General features: G+C 37.5%; 1 protein-coding gene across 1 annotated transcript; it reads left to right on the plus strand.

The window, feature by feature from the left end:
• Positions 1–7,246: 7,246 nt before the first annotated feature.
• Positions 7,247–18,654, plus strand: FGF20 (fibroblast growth factor 20). The gene is made up of 3 exons (XM_002756905.7): positions 7,247–7,839; positions 13,546–13,649; positions 16,083–18,654. The coding sequence occupies exons 1-3, from the start codon at positions 7,554–7,556 to the stop codon at positions 16,326–16,328; spliced, it is 636 nt and encodes a 211-aa protein (XP_002756951.2). The 5' UTR covers positions 7,247–7,553; the 3' UTR covers positions 16,329–18,654.
• The last annotated feature ends 4,118 nt before the right edge of the window (positions 18,655–22,772 follow it).

Below are 22,772 nucleotides of genomic sequence, written 5' to 3' on the forward strand. Positions count from 1 at the left end.
AACATTTTTTTTTTTAATTAGTTTTTGTGGAGACAAGTCCTCACTATGTCGCTTATGTTGGTTTCAAATACCTGGCCTCAAGTGATCCTCACACCTTGGCCACCCAAATTGCTGGGATTACAGGCATGAGCCACTGCACCCAGCCAATAGTTAACATTTCACTCTATTAGCTTGATCATTTGCACTCTCTCTCTCTGTCTCTCGTTCTGTAAGTTTATTTAAACGTATATTTTTTCTGAATGATTAAAGAGTAATTTGCAGACATCATGCCTCTTTATCCTTAAAGTCTTATTTTGTATTTCTTAAGACTTTTCCTTATGCAACCACAGTTCAATCATCAAAATTTGGAATTTTAACAATGCTATAATACTATTTTTTTGACTTTTATTTTATTATTATTATTTTTTGAGATGGAGTTTTGCTCCTGTTGCCCAGGCTGGAATGCAATGGTGTAATCTCGGCTCACCACAACCTCTGCCTCCTTGGTTTAAGCAATTCTCTTGCCTTAGCCTTCTGGATAGCTGGGATTACAGGCATGCACCACTGCACCCAGCTAATTTTTGTATTTTTAGTAGAGATGGAGTTTCTCCATGTTGCACAGGTTGGTCTCAAACTCCTGACCTCAGGTGATCTTCCTGCCTTGGCTTCCCAAAGTGCTGGGATTACAAGCATGAGCCACCGTGCCTGGCCCCTTTTTTGACTTTTATTTTAGGTTCAAGGGTACATGTGCAAGTTTGTTATATAAGAAAATTGCATGTCATGGGGGTTTGGGGTACAGATTATTTCCTCACCCAGGTAATAAGCATAGTACCTGATAGGTAGTTTTTCAATCCTCTCCTTCCTCTCGCTTTCCACCCTCAGGTAGGTCCCTGTATCTGTTCTTCCCTTCTTTGTGTCCATGTGTACTCAATAATAAGCTCCCACTTATAAGTGGGAACATTCAGTATTTGGTTTTCCATTCCCGAGTTAGTTTAGGATTATGGCCTTCTTTTCGATCCATGTTGCTGCAAAGGACATGATCTCATTCTGTTTAATGGCTGCATAGTATTCCATGGTGTGTATCTACCATATTTTGTTTATTTAGTCTATCACTGATGAGCATTTAGGTTGATTCCATTACTTTGCTGTTGTGAATAGTGCTGCGATGGGCATACATGTGCATGTGTCCTTATGGTAGAGATATTTATATTCCTTTGAGTATATGACCAATAATGGGATTGCTGGCTCTAATGACAATTCTGTTTTAAGTTTTTTGAGGCATTGCCATACTGTTTTCCACAATGGCTGAACTAATTTACATTCCCACCAGCAATGGATAAACGTTCCCTTTCCTCCACAACCTTGCCAGCATGCTATTTTTTTACTTTTTAATAACAGCCCTTGTGACTGGTATGAGATGGTATCTCACCATGGTTTTGATTTCCATTTCTCTAATAATTAGTGATGCTGAGTATTTGTGTGTGTGTGTTTGTTGGCCACATGTATGTCTTCTTTTGAAAAGTGTTCATATCTTTTGCTCACTTTTTAATGGGTTTTTTTTTGGCTTGTTAATTTAAGTTTCTTATAGATTCTGGATATTAGACCTTTGTCAGATGGATAGCTTGAAAGTGTTTTAACCTGTTCTGCAGGTTGTCTACTTACTCTGTTGGTAGTTTATTTTGCTGTGCAGAAGTGCTTTCATTAGATTTCATTTGTTAGTTTTTGTTTTTGTTGCAATTGCTTTTGGCATCTACATCATGAAATCTTTGTCGGGTCGTATGTCCAGAATGGTATTTCCTAGGTTATCTCCAGGGTTTTTATGGTTTTGGGTTTTACATTTAAGTCTTTAATCCATTGAACATCAAATACATATACATAATTTTTGTATATGTTGTAAGGAAGAGTCCAGCTTTAATCTTTTACATATGGCTAGCTGATTATTGCAGCACTATTTATATAATACTATTTTCAAATTCACACTCCATATTCAAATGTTGCCAGTTGTTTCAATAATGTTCTTTATCATTCTTATTGTTAGCTTTTGGTTCAGGCCCCATACCAAGATCGTATACCACATTCAGTTTTCAGGTCTCTTTAGTTGTATTTTTATTTTTTATTTTTCTGAGACAGAGTCTCGCTCTGTCACCTAGGTTGGAGTGCAGTGGCTCGATCTTGGCTCACTGCAACCTCTGTTTTCCAGATTCAAGAGATTCTTCTGCCTCAGCCTCCTGAGTAGCTCAGATTACAGGCATGCACCATTATGTCTGGTTAATTTTTGTACTTTTAGTAGAGAGGAGGTTTTACCATGTTGGCCAGGCTAGTCTCGAACTCCTGGCCTCTAGTGCTATACCTGCCTTGGCCTCCCAAAGTGCTGAGATTACAGGTGTGAGCCACCATGCCAAGGCTTTACTTGGTTTTAATCTGAAACAGTTTTTTAACTGTTGTCTTTTATGATTTTGACATTTTGGAAGAACACAGCCAGGTGTAGAATGCCCCTCAATTGGGGTTTCTTCATAATTAGATTCAGATTATGGATTTTTGATAGGAACAACATGTAAGTGACATTGTATTCTTTCTAGGGTACATATGGGGTTGGTTTGTCCCATTACTGTTATTCACTTGTATTATGCGGTTAAGATAGTATTGTATTCACTAGATTAATTCACTATAAAGATACTATTTTCTCTTTGTAATAAAGATTCTTCTTCATCACACTTTTATTCACAAGTTTTAGCATGCATTGATGTTTTTGTCGGGACCAGCAATGATCCTAGGATGGATGCAAAGTGGTCCTTTTTCCATCATTCTTTTAATATTTATTAGTTGGTATTCTGCCATGAGAAAAAGTTTTCCCTTCTCCCTTATTAATTGGTTTCTTGGTTGGTTGTGTACTTTAACGGTTGCACTCAAATATTTTTATTTATTTCATAAATATCTTGTTCCTGTCATTATTTATTTTGATGCTCAAGTTGCCCAGATTTGGCTTATGTTCCTTGGACATGTCCTTATTCTTTTTTCTTTTCAGTAATTCCTTGCCTTCCGGCACACAAAATAATGGCCCAGTTCTGGAACCAGACATTTTTCCAAGGTTATATTGATCATTTTAGTAGGATACTGAATTGAGAAACCAAGACTTAGATGCGAGATATGCTCACCGACTTGGGATATGTTTGCTTCTAGCCCCTAGTGGACAGGGCTATGATAGCCACATACACATGCACGTACATACACACAGGCACCACGTGTTAATACTGACAGCTGCAATTCCAGCTTAACACTACAGGGTTCATTCCAGTCTTCCTTCTTTTCATATCTGAACGCTATTCTTTAATAATGAAACCCCTAGCTCTCATTATCTTCAATATGTTTATTCATTTGTTCAATCCTACAACACACTAACCCCTGCTACTGAGGAAAACAAGTTTTTTCATTGAAGTTGGAGATTTTTTTATGTGGTTTTTCCTTAGACCTTGATTATGTCATCACAAGACTGAATCTGATAATTACTTGGGTTTCTTTCTTTCTTAGAAAATAATCTATTATTGTTCCCTTCTGTGTGGTTGCATTATTTACTTTAATACAGTTAGGTCCATTTGCTTCTTGTTTTATTCCATCCTCACTTCTCCCTCATTTTTGTTTATTTCATTTTTTAAAAAAAATGTAAAACATTAACATTTTCCCAAAAGTCAAAACTTTATAAAACGTTCTCAGACCAGTGTCACTCTTCCATGCCTTCTATTCCATTCCATTCACATCCATTCCCTGGTAACCAATTAGCCAGGTAATCAAGTTAGTTAGTTTTTGGTTTATCCATTCTGTGTTTATTTTTAGAATAAATAAGCATATAGATGTAGAAGGTTCTTATTTTTTTCTTTCTTACAGAAAAGGCAGACACTATGTATATTCTTTGCTATTTTCACTTAACAGTATATCCTGAAAATATGTTAGTTCATAGAGATATTTCTCATTCTTTGTTTTTCCCAGCTGTATAATGCTCCATTGTGTGAATGTACCATAATTTATTCAGTTTCCTATGCATGGAAATTTACGCTGTTGCTAATATTTTGTAATTATAAATAATGAGTAATATGCAAATATACTCTTATTCTATTGGGGGTGTAAATCATGACTGTTAAAACAGCTCTATTCCTTTTTCTCAAATTAAACACATGTACAGACATCAATAGGTGGAACTCCTCATATGTAAAAACAAAGATTCATGACAATATATCATCTGAAAAGCTATACAGAGATTATATGGTCTGGAAAACTGTAACTACATTTTGTGGAAGTAGAAGTTGTACCACATATTTGTATAACAGCAAGGCAAGTGTGGTCTCTAGGAAGCATAGGTAAAGTTGATTAGATTGCAGTGTATACTTAAAAGCTGAATAATGCACTCTTGTAAAACACTCTTCAAAATTATTTAACTTCCCATGATATCATCACAGCACGTGCAAAAAAAAAAATCTTCAGTGTTATCTTTTCCTGTCACATGACTAGTGCAAAGAAAAGAAATCCTTATCTTTTTGTTTCTAGTCTGGTCCTTTATAAAACGGCATTAAGCACCATTCAAAACTTACACAGTAAAGGTTTGGTTTGGCAAAAAAAGATTTATTTTGTATTTCAGACCAGTTATATTTGCTAAGTTATAAAGCAAAAATTTCACAATTAACTTGTCTAGCACATTCTATGCATAGAAAACTATGGTTTTAAAACCACTTTCCTATATATATTTTTACATTTAAGTCTCATAGCAACTCTAGGCATAGTGAACTAGGCTGAAGTTATACTCTCCTTATTTTACAAAAGAGAAAATAGAGGCATTTAGAGGACTTAAGGAAATTGCCCTGGGTGTTGGACTCTGGACTAAACTGGAATCTAGGACCATATTTTTTCTTTATAAAGTCGGATGTGACTATGTCATATGGTCATTGTGGTGATAAAATAAGGCAATACACACACAAAAACCAAGGTGTACAAAGAGAAGGTGACTCTATTGTGAAAGTATTTGAACTTTCATGACTATAAGAAATTCCCCATATTTTAGTATATATATATATGAAATAGAAGAGATTTGAACAGTCTAAGAGCTATAACTCACAGGACTAAAGTGTTCATGTGGGAAAATAGTTTATAGACTGAACTAGTACCTCTAGAAGCAGGTGATGATAATATATATCCATTATGGAATAATTAACAGCATTATATGTTGCACAGAACTTAGACCTTGAAACAAACCTCATTAAAAGGCACTTGATCTAAGTTTAAAACCTTTAAGTATCTCCTCTTTAAAAGTGATCAATGGATGTACTGGCTACTTCAGTTATCCTGCTATGAGATTCACACAACTTTGATCTAACTTTCTTTGATTTAACACTGCAATTAAGAAGATTTGGTTCAAAGTTAAAGCTCATTGGTTGATGTTTTACACTGATGTGATAATGTTTACACAGATGTGCTTTGAAATCTTGATTATGGTGGATTTGGGGTCCTACCACAAGACAGACTGCTGTTATTTGAAAGGTAAAATAATATGACATTTACCTGGAACAACCTTTAAAATAGACTTAGCAATATACATTTCTAAAGTGATTTATCTGTTTATTGTTGTTAGCCAGTGTTTTTGTTTTATTTCATATCTATCAACAGTAAATCACTTGCTTTAAGAACTCTTTTATACCTTGGTTGCACAGGGTCAGTACTTAGGCCTATAGTGATGAAAATGTGTAACTATACCCACTTTACAGCACCTGCCAATTAGTTAGAAAAAAGTCCTTCAGAGCAAATAAAATAAACCAGTCAAATCCAGCTGAGCTCCCAGGTTTAAGCTTTTGTGGAACAGACCATGAAACAAGCCTGAAAAACGAATCTTCAGCGATTCCCTAAAAATGTTGCTCAGAGGTAGCATAAATATGCCCAATGATTCTCAACTCTTCTGCCACTGAAAAATTTTAACAGAAAGATCTTGAATTTAGTTAGAGGTGCAAAACCAGTTTCAACATTTCAATGGACATGTATCTAACTTCTTTGCTTCCATGGTTTTTGATTTTAAAAATATGCACAAGTGCTCTTCAATTTTACCAGTAACTTTTGAAGTCTCGAAACACATCAAGCATCAAGACTATTTCCATTGAGTTATTTTTAGATTTTGTAATTAAAATGTAAACAAAAACTCTAGCTTTTACAAAAACGCAACTAAGAAAAACAGGAAAGTGCTCTTAGATTGTGTAAAGGTCCAAGAGGCCACTCATCATTTATGACGATATTCCAGATATTCATTTTCTATTCATGGCAAAACATAGGAATGTAAACCATTTCTTTCCAACCTATTTGGATCTACTCTAAATCCTTTGATTCATGTTTATATTGTTATTATTTTATGCTAATTAGAAGTTCATGACCTTAGCACACAATTAAAAATACATATGTGTATATATGTACATATATATGACAATATTGGTTATATTATGTGCTGAGTAAAGATAAACATTAAAGGGAAATTGTAAAGTGGGGAGAGAGGGTGTTCCTTACCTAACCTTGATTATGTAAAGAAAATCCCCCATCTAAATGATAAAAGAAAAAAGTAATGCTTGTACATTTTATTAATGTTTTAAAATTAGTAAGTTAAACTGTCAAAGCTTTGATTTTTCTTTCATGTGTGTCTGGGCAGGTCTGTAAGCCTCAGGTAACGCCCTTTTTCCTTCTCCCTGGCTTACCTTTCTTTGCACCTGTCCACTGCAGGCTCCCAGCGGCTCCCAAGGAGTTCAATTCTCTTCTTTTTCCTCCTACCAACGCCCTCCTTTCTCTTTCTTTCTCTCTCTCTCTCTCTCTCTCTCTCTCTGTCTCTCTCTCTCTCTCTCTCTCCCCCCCCCCTTTCCCCGCCTTCCCTCCTCCTCCCTTACTCTTCTTCTATATACCTGCCAAGTTGGGCTCTTTTTAGCGCCGATCTATCACTGCAAAGCTCACATCAAAGGTTGTTGCAGGGACGCAGCTGAACAGCATCACCACTGTCCCAAAGACAACCCCAAAGAGGGGCCTCGAAGTTGCTGGCTGGATTTGGCCAAGTGCAGGAATGATTTTTGCTAGGGCACGGATGGAGAAGAGCCAAAGGCCTCTTTTGGTCACTTCCGAAGAGCAAAAACGTGTTGAGAGGAGGCCGGTTTAAGATTTCAAACAGAACCTCCCCAGCGCGCATGAAAGGACTTGATTAGCATATGTCAAGAGGACCCGCTTATATACTCGGTGTGTATGTACACAGGACTCTGATCTGATCAGTTTGCGGAGTTGGAGCCCCAGCCCCCAGCCCCAGTCCTAGTATTGGCAGCGGCAGCTATAGATATTTCGGCAGAGCCAGCAGCCTGCTCCCACCTACCCAAGGAGAGAAGATCGCTCCAAGACAGGGAGAGCTTCCCTGCCATTTCAGTGCAAAGTCTCTCCAGCGACCTCAGAGGAGTCACCGGGCCTTAACTTTTTGAGCTCGTTTTGCTATAATTTTTCTCTATCCACCTCCATCCCACCCCCGCAACACTCTTTATTGGGGGGGGTCTTTTGTGTTCCGGATCTCCCCCTACATGGCTCCCTTAGCCGAAGTCGGGAGCTTTCTGGGCGGCTTGGAGGGCTTGGGCCAGCAGGTGGGCTCGCATTTCCTGTTGCCTCTTGCTGGGGAGCAGCCGCCCCTGCTGAGCGAGCGCAAGAGCGCAGCGGAGCGGAGCACCCGCGGCGGGCAGGGGGCAGCGGAGCTGGCGCACCTGCACGGCATCCTGCGCCGCCGGCAGCTCTACTGCCGCACCGGCTTCCACCTGCAGATCCTGCCCGACGGCAGCGTGCAGGGCACCCGGCGGGACCACAGCCTCTTCGGTACGTACCAGCATCCCGACCCCACCCCCACCCGCGCCCCAGCTGGGCTCCTCGTCCCCTCCCTGTGCGCCTCCCTGTCAAGGGCGTCAGCACTGCGCGGAGCCCGGAGCTCCCCTGGACCCATCCGGTGCGAGTTGCAGGCTGGGGCTGAAGGGCGGGCCAGAGCAGGCACCGGCAGAAATTTTCCTGCCCGTTTGTCGCCGCAGCCTCTAGCAGGCAGCAGCTCCAGCGCTGGGGGCGGCAGAAGAAAGGGTGGGCGCTCCGCAGGCTCCTTCCTGCCTTCCCCTTGCTCTTCCCACTGCCTGGGACACCAAGACCTGGTGCACTCGGCATCACAGTTCTGCACTGCTTACGTCGCAGGCAGTGTAAAAAAAAAAAAATCCCTGTATATTTTTCTCCGATTTCCTTTCTCATTTTCCCCCATGCCTTCCACTTTACAAAAATTAACTACAGGAAGCCTGCGCTTCTTTAAAGATGCCCCACGGTTACGCAGCTGATTATGCACCTGGGGCTGCTGCTCGCTCAGGTCGTCGCTCTTGGCCTGGGTGGCGAGCATTTACGCGTCTACCTAGAGACCTGCAAATGTTCACCCAAAGAGGTAGCAGATTAACTTTGCGTGGGCAGCTTCGCTACCGTCGGGCTCACCTGTCTGAGATTCTCTGAGCTCCTAAGTTCTATCTGGATGAGAAAAGAAAAGGAGTGGGGGAGGGGTGGGGGAGAGGGAAGACTGTCCGGCTACGGAGCATGCCCAGTTTTTCATCCAGGCTCCTTTTTAGAAATTGTGCAACCTGAAAGCAAGGATCTTGGTGTTGACCTTAGGAAAGAGGAAATGGGAAAGCGAAAGAAGATATGGGTGGGAACACAGAGGGACCTAGTTCAGAATACCTCCAGCAGTGCCTGGGAAGAGAAGGGGTTAAAAGAAAGAAACAAGCAAACGATTGTTAAGGCAGTGTCTGTTAAGGTACTAGATTGGGAGAGTCTCTCCTGTTAATGACTTTCTAACTAGCTGTGTAACTAGAAAGTGCCCTTATCAGTCTGAGGCTTCTTTTCTGTACAAAAAATTGGGTTAAATTATATGATCTTTTTTAGGTGCTTTCTGGTTCTAATATCCCAGGATCTTTCCCCCATAGCAGAAGTTTCCATTCTATGAGAATTAACCTGCAAGCAATTTCAAAGGATTTTGATCCTCAGATATCATTGGAAAAACTCATTGCATTTTTAAAAAAGATTCCATTAATTTGTCAGCCACAATCTGTAGTGCAATGGCATTCTTTGAGAATCCACCCATCTCTGAATGGCCCTCTCTTATCTCATCCTCACTGCCTTGTTCTTATAATTCTTCCTTTCTTGGCTTGTAGGACATTAAAACATTGGAGAAGTGTAAATCTCAGTTTGATGGGGGCATTTGTAACTCTAGATATAGAAATAAGCATGTGGTGGTCGTTTGGTAGCACTTAAAGGCTTAGAAAATTAACTTTTTAAAACCCACATGTTTGCAGCTTCCATTGATCTCCTCCAAATTCCCATTGACCATCAGTCAAGAGTGTCATGACCTAGTGGCCAACCTGGGGTCACTTTTAGAAAGTGGTTTTTAAACTGAGGAGGCTTGAGATTTTCTAACTCCTCGCCTCAGGCAATCTTTCCGCCTTGGCTTTCCAAAGTACTGGGATTACAGGCATGAGCCACTGTGCCTGGCCCTACAATTTCCACTCTGAAGAACTTTGCTGACATCAGGTGGCTCAGTTCTCTTGCCTTGAAAGATGACTTCACTCCACTCGTTACAGAAAAATCTTCCAACTACCAGAAAGATTTAAAAATAAACACAAATATGACAATACTTAAAGGTAGAGCAGGTAGAAGTTAAGCTTAGGTAATTTTCAGACTTTCACCCTGGAATACACAGTGTAGTCTTGAAAATTCTACTTTTAAGACACTTTTAATTAATCTGTAATCTCCTCAATGACAGAAAAAAAAAATAGGCCTTTTCTGCTTTGTATCTGTTTATAAGACTGACCCCATGGGGAGAGATAAGTAAATATTTGTAAACTTGTTAACATTCATTCATGGCATTTAATGGCATTTCTTTAGGAATGGAAGTTGCATATCAGAATTATTATCCTGCTAGCACATTTTGTTTTTGCTAAACTTGTGTTAGTTATTCAGTAGTTGCAAAAAAAAAAAAATGACAGATTGAATTTGTGCCAGTGTAAGTCACTCTATGGTGGGAGGCTATGTATAGGAACAAAATACTCACTGCTAAACAAAAGGAAGATAACCCAGATTACTCTGGAAACCAAAAGGCGTGAATGGCCTCCTGATGATATACTATAGTGTATCCTAGTGGGCTTCAATAGCTTAGATATCATAATTTACTACAAGAGAGTGTAGGTAGGAAGAAAATTTATGTTCAACCCATATAACATTGTATGCTTCTGTTTGTTTGCCTTCTTTTGCTAGTGCTTCAGTTACTATTATATTATTTTTTAATTTTTAAAAAATGATTATCTTTGTTATCAGAGTGACAATTTTGAAAAACTCAGGGATGGCTATTTGAGATTTAAAGGAAATAACTTTTTTTGCCAATTTTATACTTATTTGGTCATATCTCTGTATTTATAATGGAGGTTTTCTGCGCAGTAGTACAGTAGGAAGACTTTACCTAATACGTAAACATGGAATCATTTCTTAAAAAAAAAAAAAGGTTAGCCTGAGATCAAACATATTTCTTTAAAGGCTTTTCCTTTATTCTCCACTATTCTCCATAGATTTGTCTGATGTGGTTGCATTGTGGGTTGACTCACCTGTTTATTATGATTATTAAAAAGGCTGGCTTTGAAAGTGATACCAGAAAGACAAAGTACCTCCAAGTCTTTTTATGGGACACTGGGCATTAGAAAATCTATCTAAAATCTGTGATTACCTCTTAAGGAAAGTTTTTCATGTCTGCTGTTTGTAAAGGAATTAGTTTGGTTGCCACCTCATATTATAAATAAGAAAGACTTGTCAAATCTCATTTAAGAATCAAATGATTACAAATTACTATGTGGTATACTATTTCCTCAAGGAGAAAAAGGATCAGAATTTAAAAGTGTGACTAAAATCTTTAAGAGGAACACACACAAAAAACACGTAACCTCTTTCCCATCAGTCCCATGAGCCATTGCCAAATTATTTATGCCTGGTTATATATAAGGTTTTGAATATTGTTTAATAAAATTAAAACGATTGCATATAATTATTCTAAGAACATATGTGATCTTTTGTCTTTATACAACTACATATTTTTTGGCAAGATGACAGCATTAAGATAAGAATTAAAGTATAGGTGGTTTACCTTTTAGTTTTCCAAGAAAAATGAATACTTAATGAGATCTGTTAGATAATTAGCTTATATGGAAATTAAGGCTTTATTTTATTGTAGTTGAAAACTTACTCCATTCTACATTCTAATCACTTAATCAGTTCCTGTTCTTTGCAAGACAAGAGAATCTTAATGTTAATCAGATACTTAAAGGGAATTAAGTTGCATTTCAGCTACAGTACCCTTTTTAATTTGAATGTAACATTCAAGACGAAGTAACTATACATTTGTAATTATATCCTGAATGAAATTGCATTAATATATATGTTTTCTACCAATTATGTTTTGGGCCTATGTTTTTGTATCTGACAGGACTCTTTTGCTAATGAACTTGGCTGTGAGTTTGATTTTCCTTCACTCCCCACCTCTGTATTTGTCATTATGATGGCTGTCCCATGGAGTCTGAGCCTTCTTGCTATATCTTATCTTCTTTCAATGAGGGATCCTGGCTCTTTCAAGCCACTTAGAGACTATTTAGCAGTGTATTGTTGCTGTAAGATCCTTGATAGCTCTAGTGTTCTACATGATCTCCTAATAATTTGAAAGAGCTCATTTGTCTTGCTAAGAATCTATGTTTCTGCCAAAGAATGAATTAAGCTTTGGATAGAATAGAGCCCTGCATATCAGCAAATAGTCAGATTCTGTACTTTCCCTTGGCCTTGGGAGTATCACGTGTCCAAACAGGAACTTGTACAATAAATCAAGAAATGACTTAAGAGCAAGAGTCAGGCTAAATGGTACACATTTATACTGTTTGTAGAGCTCAGGATGGGGTGAAGGGGTGAAGGTAGTATGCTATTGAGGAAGGCAGCTCCAAGCATAGAAAGTACAGCTATGCTTTTTCAGCAGAGTTGAAGAGGGAAGAATGAGACAAAGGTGTTAGTCCAAAGTTTAGTGTGTGCAGAAAACGAAAGGGTGATTTAGAGGGAGACATTAAGTTTAAAGTTTTTAAACTATGGTGTATCAGCATATTTAGGGAAGAGTTTTTGTTCTTAGTTTACGATAAATGGAAATAATTCTAGGAAGTTATTGATAGCAAATCTACTTGCATGCTAAATTCATTATACTTGGCTGTCAGATTTAATGAATTATAAAGTTCTTTTTCTTCTCTGAACTATGCAATTTGATTTTAAAAATTATATAGCAGGAAACATAACATGTTATATAATCTATAAAGTCTTGAAACTACTGTATTGTCCTCAAGAAACAGTGTCCTGAACAAGAAACACTGGATTAGGGCTGAGAATGGAAGTTTAAGTATCAGTTCTACCAGTTCCAAACATCATGTCCCTTAGGCAAGTCAGTAAGCCTTTCTGAGCCTTAGTTTCTTTATATGTAAAATCGGGATAATAATATCTTCTCTATTTATTTTAAGGGCTTGTTTTTTAAGTCCAGATGAGAAAATAGAAACAGATGCCCTTTATTAACTATAAAACACTGTTATACCCAATAAGGGATGCTGCTGCTCCTAGAAACAGATTGATGTGATTTATCGTAAATAAAAACAAACGATGACTAGAAAGTGGTTATAATTAACTAAGGGGATCATGGAAAACTGAGAATAACTCTATTATATACAATTTTTAATAATAATAGCTTCCATTTGTTGAATGCCTAAATGTGCGTGCAGAAAAAAATTCTCACCCATCTCCTTTAGGGAGGCATTTTATCCATTTTGCATATGAGGAGATTAAAGTTCAAAGAAGACAAATGACTTGCCTACTCAACCTAGTTAGTAAGTTCCTGAACTGGAATTTAAACCCAGCTCACTCTAGTGTAAAGTTTCACATCCTTCATATTATGCCACTGTTGTAGGACTTTCTCCTTCATTCAGTTAAAAGCAGAGGTCCTTGTCACATGACCAGAAAAGAGTAGGCTCATGGACACATAGAAGGGAGAGAAAAATGGAATTTATTGGATGAAAAGAAAAAAAAATAAGCAAAGCAAGAGAGGTTCCTATTACCAGGCCCCCATCTCACAGACTGAATCCCAGGTTACCACCCAGTTACAGGAAAGGCCAGGCATCTCCCTGTTGCAAAGCATGTGAATTTCCCAAGGCTCCATCCCATTGTCCCAGTGCACTGGCTGGTCAGAGGTTCTCTGGGGTCCCCTTTATACTTGGGTTGTCACATATGATGAGCAATTTTTTTTCTTTTCTTGTCTTTTTTTCATCTGCCATAAAATAATTGCCTAGCTGTTTCCAGTTTACAAAGGACTTCTACGTATATATCATTATATTTAGCAATAATGGCCAACTTCTGTTACTATTTGGAAGAGTTTTGTTAGTCATATGCTTATTCATAAATACAAAACATAGTGTGTTTGTAAATTGTTTACATATGCAGGTATTTTGGAATTCATCAGTGTGGCAGTGGGACTGGTCAGCATTAGAGGTGTGGACAGTGGTCTCTATCTTGGAATGAATGACAAAGGAGAACTCTATGGATCAGTATGTATTATTTCTATTTTTTATTATTATTGTAATTCTTAAAATAATGACTAATATGTAATTAAAATGTCTACCAATAATGTCTATTAGAAGAATATAAAATATACTTACGTAGAAATTAGAAATCTATATCCTGCTAAATCTCCATGTGTCTGGGCAAGAGTCTAGTAACCCAGTTATATTTTTAAAATCCCCAACAATTATTGATATTGATATTTGGCTATTGTATTTAATGAATTATAATGTTCTTTTTCTTCTCTGAACTATACAAGTTAATTTTAAAAATTAGAATTTTTAAAATTTGCCTTCAGCTCACAAGCTCTTCCTACACATTATTTTCAGTCTTTCTAGCTTCCTCTATGTTTTGATCATTCCCTCCAGAGACAGAGTTAAATGGGAGCATTTTTTTTCTTGCCATGTTAGACTCTCTGACCTTTATGTTTAAGGTAAACTTTCTCTACCTGTTATTATCTTCCACAGCTAAATATACATCACTTCCTTGCTGACCTTTGTATGTAGCAAATAAGTGAATAAAGTTGGGAGATATTGCAAGTACCAAGAGAAGATGGCAAACACACTGGCTCTTCTATGCCTGTAGTCTTAAAAATTACCATAGCCATGGGCTCACTCAAAGTTGTATTGGGCATTTTTTAACTTGCTCTAGGGATAAGTGCATGTCTGTGGGTCTACTGTGAATGTTTATATATGGCACTTAAGTTGTATTTTTCAGGTTAATATTTCATCAGTATAAGTTTTATTTTTAGAACAAAGCTGCAACAGCAACACAAGAATTAAAATAACAGGACAATATAACACTCTACCTTATATAACAATATGGATTTTTCTCTTTCATTGTTAACATTTTTTATTTGTACACACTTGCTTATATGCTTTTACAAGACTTGGTAAGATAAAAATATATGCCAGTATCCCACACCTCTTTTTATGTGAACAATCTTCTCAAACTTGAAGTCTCTGTAATTATTTTTATGATTAAGCAGATGGCACTATCTGGTACCTTCTTTTTTTCTTAAAAGCTCAACTGGAACCACAGTATTCAGTTAGAGTCTTAATATACACTGAGAAAAATTGGTGATGATATTGAAGTGGACAAATATTTGTCCTTTGTGAGGGTAAAACTTGTTTTTTCTAGGCTTCCTGTCAGATCAGAACAAAGAAAAACAATGCAATGTATGATAATCATAAGTGTAGAATTATAGTAAAATTAATAGAATTACAACAGAAAAAAATCATGTATACAATATTCGTGTATATGTTAGATTTAAAAAAAGCAACTGTGGTTTATCCCTTAGGATAATATACAGTCCATTTTGAAAAGATGAAAAATCATTGGGCTTTTATCTTAGTAGCAAGAGATCCAGGTAAAAGTTAATCATGGGGAATGTATCATCAGACAGTTAGTAAATTCATAAAAAGAAGATATATGATTTGGAGTGATGATCGTGAATTTGGAATTTGGTTCTTAGAGAGATCTTGAAATGTTCCAAGGTGAGAATAGAGGCTTGATAGGTGGAACTCTGGCATCTAATGATAGAAAAAGGTAAACTACAGGTCTGCTTGGTAGTGATGGTGGTAGTAGGGTGATAATATGGGACATGAGAAAATTCAAGGTATTTATTAAGTATTTAAAAATAATATTGGAAATTGGCATTTGACTTAAAGTTCTTAAAGGAGGGATCCCCACCCCTGGGCCGCTGACTGGTACAGGTCTGTGGCCTGTTAGAAACTGGGCTGCACAGCAGGAGGTGAGCAGCAGGCAAATAAGTGAAGCTTCATCTGTATTTGCAGCTGCTCTCCATTGCTTGCGTTACCACCTAAACTCCGCCTCCTATCAGATCAGTTGCAGGATTAGATTCTTATAGGAGCATGAATCCTATTGTGAACTGTGCATGCAAGAGATCTAGGTTGCATGCTGCTTATAAGAATCTAATGCTTGATGATCTGCACTGTGTCCCATCACCTCCAGATGAGACTGTCTAGTTGCAGGAAAACAAGCCCAGGGCTCCCACTGACTCTACATTATTATGAGTTGTATAATTATCTCATTATATATTACAATGTAATAATAATAGGAATGAAGTGCACAATAAATGTAATGAGCCTGAATAATCCTGAAACTATTCTCCCTCCTCCTTTTGGTCCGTGGAAAAATTGTCTTCCACAAAACTGGTCTCTGATGCCAAAAATGTTGGGGACTGCTGCTTTAAAGTATACTGCCAAATGAAGTAACCTGTATGAAGAATTAGAGATAACATATTAACTAAAACAAAGCAAAACCAATTTAACCTTTTTCTTTCTTTGATGAGGATGTAGTGATAGGCAAAGAAATGAAAATACAGAGTTAAAACCTGTAAAGAAATTATCTCAAAGGTATTTTTTTAAAGAAAATAATAGTTATCTTTTCCGTTTCAGGAGAAACTTACTTCCGAATGCATCTTCAGGGAACAATTTGAAGAGAACTGGTACAACACCTATTCATCCAACATATATAAACATGGAGACACTGGCCGCAGGTATTTTGTGGCACTTAACAAAGACGGAACTCCTAGAGATGGTGCCAGGTCCAAAAGACATCAGAAGTTTACACATTTCCTACCTAGACCAGTGGATCCAGAAAGAGTTCCAGAATTGTACAAGGACCTACTGATGTACACTTGAAGTGTGTTAGTGACTTTATGAAAGAGTCAAACCACAGCTATTCTTTCTTATCACAGTTCCCATCATAAATAATAACCCAAGAAGACATTCAGAATATTAGAGTCTATTTTCTACTGGGAGACTGAATTTGGAAAGAATATTGAGAAAAAACATTTTGACCAGAAATAGATGATGATCACTCTTTATAGATGGATTAAGTTCCCTTAGATACATGGGCTCAGTCCTTACCAGTAGACTGAAGCCAATAATCTGTCAAGTGTGGGTAATGGGAACCCCCACATGGTTGCTGCTGGTGCCTCACCTCTCTGGATTATGTTTACTTTAAGATTTATGTTAAAAATAGAGACTTCATGTGGAAGAAATGGATTGACTTAGTTAGCCAAGACCATCACTACATATATTCTGAGGACCTAGTAGAATTCACAGGTTATGGCATTATATGTTAAAGCTAAACAAAACAAAACCTGAGTGAAACTATGAACTATGAAACATGCCACACCAAGACAGAACATTTTTTAAAAGAATGGACCTATTTATACATTTTCAATTGGAAAATATTTATTATATATTTATTTATTAAAGAGTTTATTTTTTACTGGGATATGAAGATAATACAAAGAGTAAAAAACAACAAACGTTTCTTTATTGTGCCATTACTTTATTGTGGTGTCTTGCTTTGTAAAGAAGACGTTACTATACCACGTTAACCATAGAGATTTAGAATTTCTTTTTAAAAACAAACATACTGTAGATTATATTTTTTATGCAACCAATTGCCTTGCCTTCTAAATGTAACATTGGTTCCTTTTGGCCTAAGAAAAATGCTTTCTCCTATTTATATAACATTTAAAAAATGAAAAGATTCTAAATGTCCTAGAGAAAGACTTTGGTATTTGAAGAACTTCTAATGTTGAAAAGTATTGAACATTATAATCAACTTATGTTTACTTATCTTCTTAATTCAGTGTGGCAAAGACCATTTCTTTCGCCCAGTATGATTGTAGAAAGAATGAGTCTTTGTGGCACCTCCATTAACAATGGTAAGTCTCCATCTACCTGAGTCTAGTATTCTTGTCATTATATCTGTTATTTAGCCATTTATTCAGTGAACATTTTTAAAAATTTTCCGTTTTTAATTAATTATTTTTTTTGGTAGAGGTAGAGTCTTGCTATGTTACCCAGGCTTGTCTCAAACTCCTGGCCTCAAGTGATGTTCCCACCTCAGCCTCCCAAAGTGTTGGGATTATAGGCATAAACCACCATGCTTGGCACAGCAAATGCTCGTTAAAGGCTCCTATATACCAGACACTGTGTTAGGCAGTAGGGGAAATGGGGTGATTCAGGTAAAGGTGGGCCCTATATCATGGAGCCTAATGGCTGGTAGGAAAGACAGTTAGTAAACAAATAAACAAACAAATAGCTTAATTATGAATTGTGATTTATTCTATGAGGAAAACAAGGCTCAGACAAACAAAGAACAAATTAAGGATGGGTCAGAGAAAGCTTTTCTACGGAGATGACATTTCTGATGGGTCCTAAAGGGTAAGAAGGGGCTAGCCAGGTCAAGAGAAGGATAAGAACCTTCCAGGGAGGAAGGATAAGAACCTCAGTGAGTCTGGGGTTCCTAAGACAGGAAATAGCTTTGTGGCTGGAGCCTAGTGAGCTATTGGGAGAGTGGCACAGATGAGTTTAGAAAGCTAAGCAGATAAAATTCTGGTAGATTTGTAGAAGTTCTGAGGTTTTATTTCCTGGTGCCCAGCAGTTGTCGATGCCACCACCCTCATGGTTGGGCATGTGGTCATGCCATAATAGGACCAGCTGCCACTCTTTACCAGCCTGGAGAGCTGGGTAAGACATGGATTGCTGGCCTCTACCCCCAGAGTTTCTGATGTGTAGTTCTAGGGTGGGGTCTAAACATTTGTATTTCTAGTTTCACCTAGTTTCCTAGATGATGTTGACCACACCTTGCGAATCACTAGTCTGGAACGGTATTTCAAATGTTTAATGTATATATGACTCACCTGGGGGTTTTTATTAGAGGGTGGTCTGGGATTTTGCCTTTTTATAATGTCCCAGGTGAGGCTTGATGCTGCTAGATCTTGAAGCACGCTTTGAATGACAAGACTATTGCTTTAATGTCATCTTATTTCTATATTCGTTCACTTTCTCATACTTACATAAATTAATGCTGATGTGTAGGGTGAGAGGAGAAAGTTCAACATATGACTTTAATAAAGCTATATGTGAATCTGTGTATGTAAAGAGTTGGGCATGCACTCAGGTTTGTGTATGGGGGAGATAGAGAATGAAATGGTTTAGCTCAAAATCTCTTGGTTTTATTAATATAAAAAATAAAAGTTTAGCAGTAGTAATTTAATAATCTTTAAAATAACTCCATTTTTGCTTTTATTTATAAACTAAAAAGTAAAAAACAACTTTTGGTTCAATGTTTGACATCCATAGTTAAAATACATGCCCTAAGGCAAGCATTAAGCAAATATTTTAAGTCTTTTGCAAAATGGTGCTGGTGGCTAAACTTGTAACTATATATTGGCAACCATTCTTATGTCAGAAAAATAATTTGCCTTTGCTGAACTGACACTATTTGAAGAAACAATTATTGGGCATCCAAAGAGATTTTACTTGATACTACTAAATAGAAGTGGTATGTGAACTTATTAATTAACTTATACATGGAGAAATAAGAAGAATTTATTATCAAAGCAATATTTTGAAAACAATTTATTCTCAGGATGCTAGGGAGAGACATCATCTATTAGTTATTCTTTTTTTCTCTTTATTTTCTTCATTTAAAATGTAATATTAGTAATCATAAATTAACTTACATTTTTCATTCTTTTTTTTTCTTGCAATATTAACTACCAATTGCCAAACTTCTCTACATTTTTTTGCAATGATAAAAGAAATCTAAGCACATGGGGATGGAGGAAACTCTTGGTCTGTTGATTATAAAAGGTTTGGTTTTCAGACAAATGCAATGTCGAAACAAGGAATTTATTTTATTTATTTATTTTTTATTTTACTTTAAGTTCTGGGATACATGTGCAGGAAGTGCAGGTTTTTTACGTAGGTATACACGTGCCTTGGAGGTTTGCTGCACCTATCAACCTGTCATCTGGGTTTTAAGCCCTACCCTTCTCCCCCACCACCTGACAGGCCCCGATGTGTCATGCTCCCCTCCCTGTGCCCATTATTCTTGTTGTTTAACTCCCACTTATGAGTGAGAACATGTGGTGTTTGGTTTTCTGTTCCTGTGTTACAAAACAAGAAATTTAAAGCCACCAATCTGTGAGATTATAGATCTATCATAAACTTAGATTATAAAATAAGAAAGCCATTCAGGCTATCGCTTACATTTATAATGCAGTTATGGCAATTTCCAGTTTTGTGAATTAGCTAATCATCAGAAATATCTCATATACACCAAAAGCCTGACTTCAATAGAAAAGTTATTAGGCCTACAAATATAGTGAGTATTCACTTAATGTTATTGATATATTCTTGGAAGCTGTGATATTAAGCAAAATGACATATAATGAAACTGATATTTTTTTTTTGAGACAGAGTCTCCCTCTGTCTCCAGGCTGCAGTGCAGTGGCTCGATCTCGGCTCACTGCAACCTCTGCCTCCTGGGTTCAAGTAATTCACCTGCCTCAGCCTCCCTAGTAGCTGGGACTACAGGTGCACACCACCATGCCCAGCTAATTTTTTGTTGTTGTTGTCTTTTTAGTAAAGATGGGGTTTCACCATCTTGACCAGGATGGTCTTGATCAGTCTCTTTAGGGCCTCGCGGTCCGCCTGCCTCAGCCTCCCAAAGTGCTGGGATTATAGGCATGAGCCACCACACCTGGCCAACGCAGTCAGCTTTACTGTGAGATAATTTATATAACATTGCTATGGCATATTTCTGATCTCAAAAATATCACCAAATCTCTGACTAAATCAAAATAAAAATTTAGAGATGCATCTCTAAGCTTAACATTTTGTTGGGGAACCAAGAATAGCCATGTAGATCTTCGGTATGTCCGAAGAACAAAGAGAAGGTTAGAGGTTTCACAAAAAGGAGAAATGTTCTGTAACATTTTGAAAGAAGGTTCAATTGGCACTAGTAAAATGTGGGGAGCTGACGAGCTCTGACTGGTGAGTGACTGCAGTGGATTAAGCCAGTCTTGGCGTCCTATCAGGTTGTTTTTGTAGCTATTAGATGAAACTGGTTTTGAGTTACAGCAGGCAGTTTCAGCAGCCAGGATTGCAGAGAATTATATTCTTGGGGCAATGATTACACACCATGAGTTTTTTCTTCCCACTGGCTTCTTGACTCTGTTTTAGTTGGATATGACATGAATGACTCAGTTTATATGCTTAACTTTCACACTAAAGACCCAAAACACTTTTAATGTTGAACATTGAAATAAATGTGAGTCACACATACATTTAAGATAGATTCATTCAAAACATAATGTGATGCTAATTATTTACTCAACTTTTGGTGAATCAGTAAATGACGGTTGTTGTAGTGGTAGTAGGTTAAATCAAGGAATAAATGTTGGCAAAGCAAAATTTTTGGGAGCACCTCTTACCACCATGCAGTTCACAAACAAACAATCAATGTGGCGGGCTTGCTGAGTACTTTCCTGCGTCATCTATTGCCCTGCGTTAGCATGATTATTGTCTATTTGACAAATTTTTATATTACAATAATTTGTATCCATTCATTCGTTTTTCAACTCTCTTATTCAAGTTCAGCATCATAAGTGGCTGGAGTATATTCCAGCAGCTCCAGAGACAAGGTAGGAACCATCCTGGATAGGATGTCATGCCACCCAGGGCACATTTATGCACATACATACACACTCACACACACTCATACTGGGACCATTTAGACATACCAATGAAACTAACGTGCACATTTTTGGGAAATGGGAGAAAACTGGAGTACCTGAGTAAAGCCCAGGAAAACATGGAGGTAATGCGCCAAGTCCACACAGACAGTGGCTGTGCTGTGGCACCATTTGTTTTCTCATCAACTTTATAATAAAATGGCCTTGAATGAAATGATTTTATGTGAGGACCTGCTGCACATAATCTCTAATTTCTAATAATAAAAATTTAAAAGCCATTACATATTCTTGGTAAGTATGAAGTTAGTCCATTAAATAACCTTTATGTGCTCAGTGCATACTGCTTTCACTAGCCAAAATAATTGGGGGCAGCCAGTGACATTTAGTCCAAATTAATCCTGATTTCAAGATTCTGACAGTCAACAATTAGGCTAATAAAAAAAGTATGACCTCAAAGAGGACTGAGCTCTGCTGTTCCTAAGAGATACTTCTGGATCCTTTGGCATATATTTGCATTCTAAATCATATTTTAAAATTTTAAGTGGGAGTTTTTAGATGATCAATTGCCCTAAAATATTGTTGACCCCTTATTGTATTTTTTAAAGAGAGGGTTCTTAGCGAGATCTAATATTTTCTAGCATAAGCACCAGTTTGAGAGACTCACACTGATAGGAGGAGGTTTGTAGGATTATATTAGTTTTCCATTGCTATGTAACAAATTACAGCAAACACAGACACTTAAAACAACATCCATGCATTACCTCACAGCGCTGTTGGTCAGAGGCCAAGAAGGCTTGTCTGGGTTCTCTGCTCAGGTTCTCTAAAATCAGACTTTTATACATTTTCAATACCTTCCATTAATGTCTTCAAAACTATTAATAACCAGGCAATGTTGTTGCATCCATGAATATTTAAAGTTCACTTTAAGATATTTAAAGTTCACACTGCTTGGGGTGCAGGAGTTTTGTCTCCTTCAAATATATTTTTTGTATTGAATGCCCCTCCTCTGGAGGGGATGCTGGTCCGTCTGCTCTTTCTGTTGGGCTGGGGAACCAGGTGGAATTACATCTACCCATTGCAGATGTCTGGAGTTGGAATAGAGCACTTATTATTTATGAAGCAGTGAAGGAGTTGGCATGGAGAAGCTGATGTAGAAGTTAGAGGATCAGGTACATGCAAATGAGCTTTTAGTTGCTTGGAGCCAAATCTGAGAATCTCCATTGTAATATAGGGCCATAACGTTTTCTATGTAATACCACTAAACAGTTTAGGGGCCAGATGGTGGATTTTAAAAGTTGTCCAGTTCTAGTAAGACTAATTATAACCTAAGTTCTAGAGATAAATACAAGGCCCAGGTTGGCCAGTCTTACATATAATCTTAGCCATGGTTTTTATTTTATTTTATTTATTAATTAATTTATTTTTGAGAAGGGGTCTTGCTCTGTCGCCCTGGCTGGAGTGCAATAGCACAGTCTTGGCTCATTACAACCTCCACCGCCTGGGTCCAAGCAATTCCACTGCCTCAGACTCCTGAGTTGCTGGGATTATAGGCATGCACTGCCACACTTGGCTAACTTTTGTA

This window comes from Callithrix jacchus, chromosome 13 (assembly GCF_049354715.1).
Source record: "Callithrix jacchus isolate 240 chromosome 13, calJac240_pri, whole genome shotgun sequence".
Taxonomy (NCBI): domain Eukaryota; kingdom Metazoa; phylum Chordata; class Mammalia; order Primates; family Cebidae; genus Callithrix; species Callithrix jacchus.

Excerpts from the sequence above, each read along its gene's own strand:
- FGF20 (XM_002756905.7), top strand. The coding sequence starts at position 7,554 with ATGGCTCCCTTAGCCGAAGTCGGGAGCTTTCTGGGCGGCTTGGAGGGC. Across the intron at positions 7,840-13,545 it reads GCGGGACCACAGCCTCTTCG|GTATTTTGGAATTCATCAGT; the intron begins GTACGTACCAGC and ends TTACATATGCAG. Across the intron at positions 13,650-16,082 it reads AAGGAGAACTCTATGGATCA|GAGAAACTTACTTCCGAATG; the intron begins GTATGTATTATT and ends TTTCCGTTTCAG.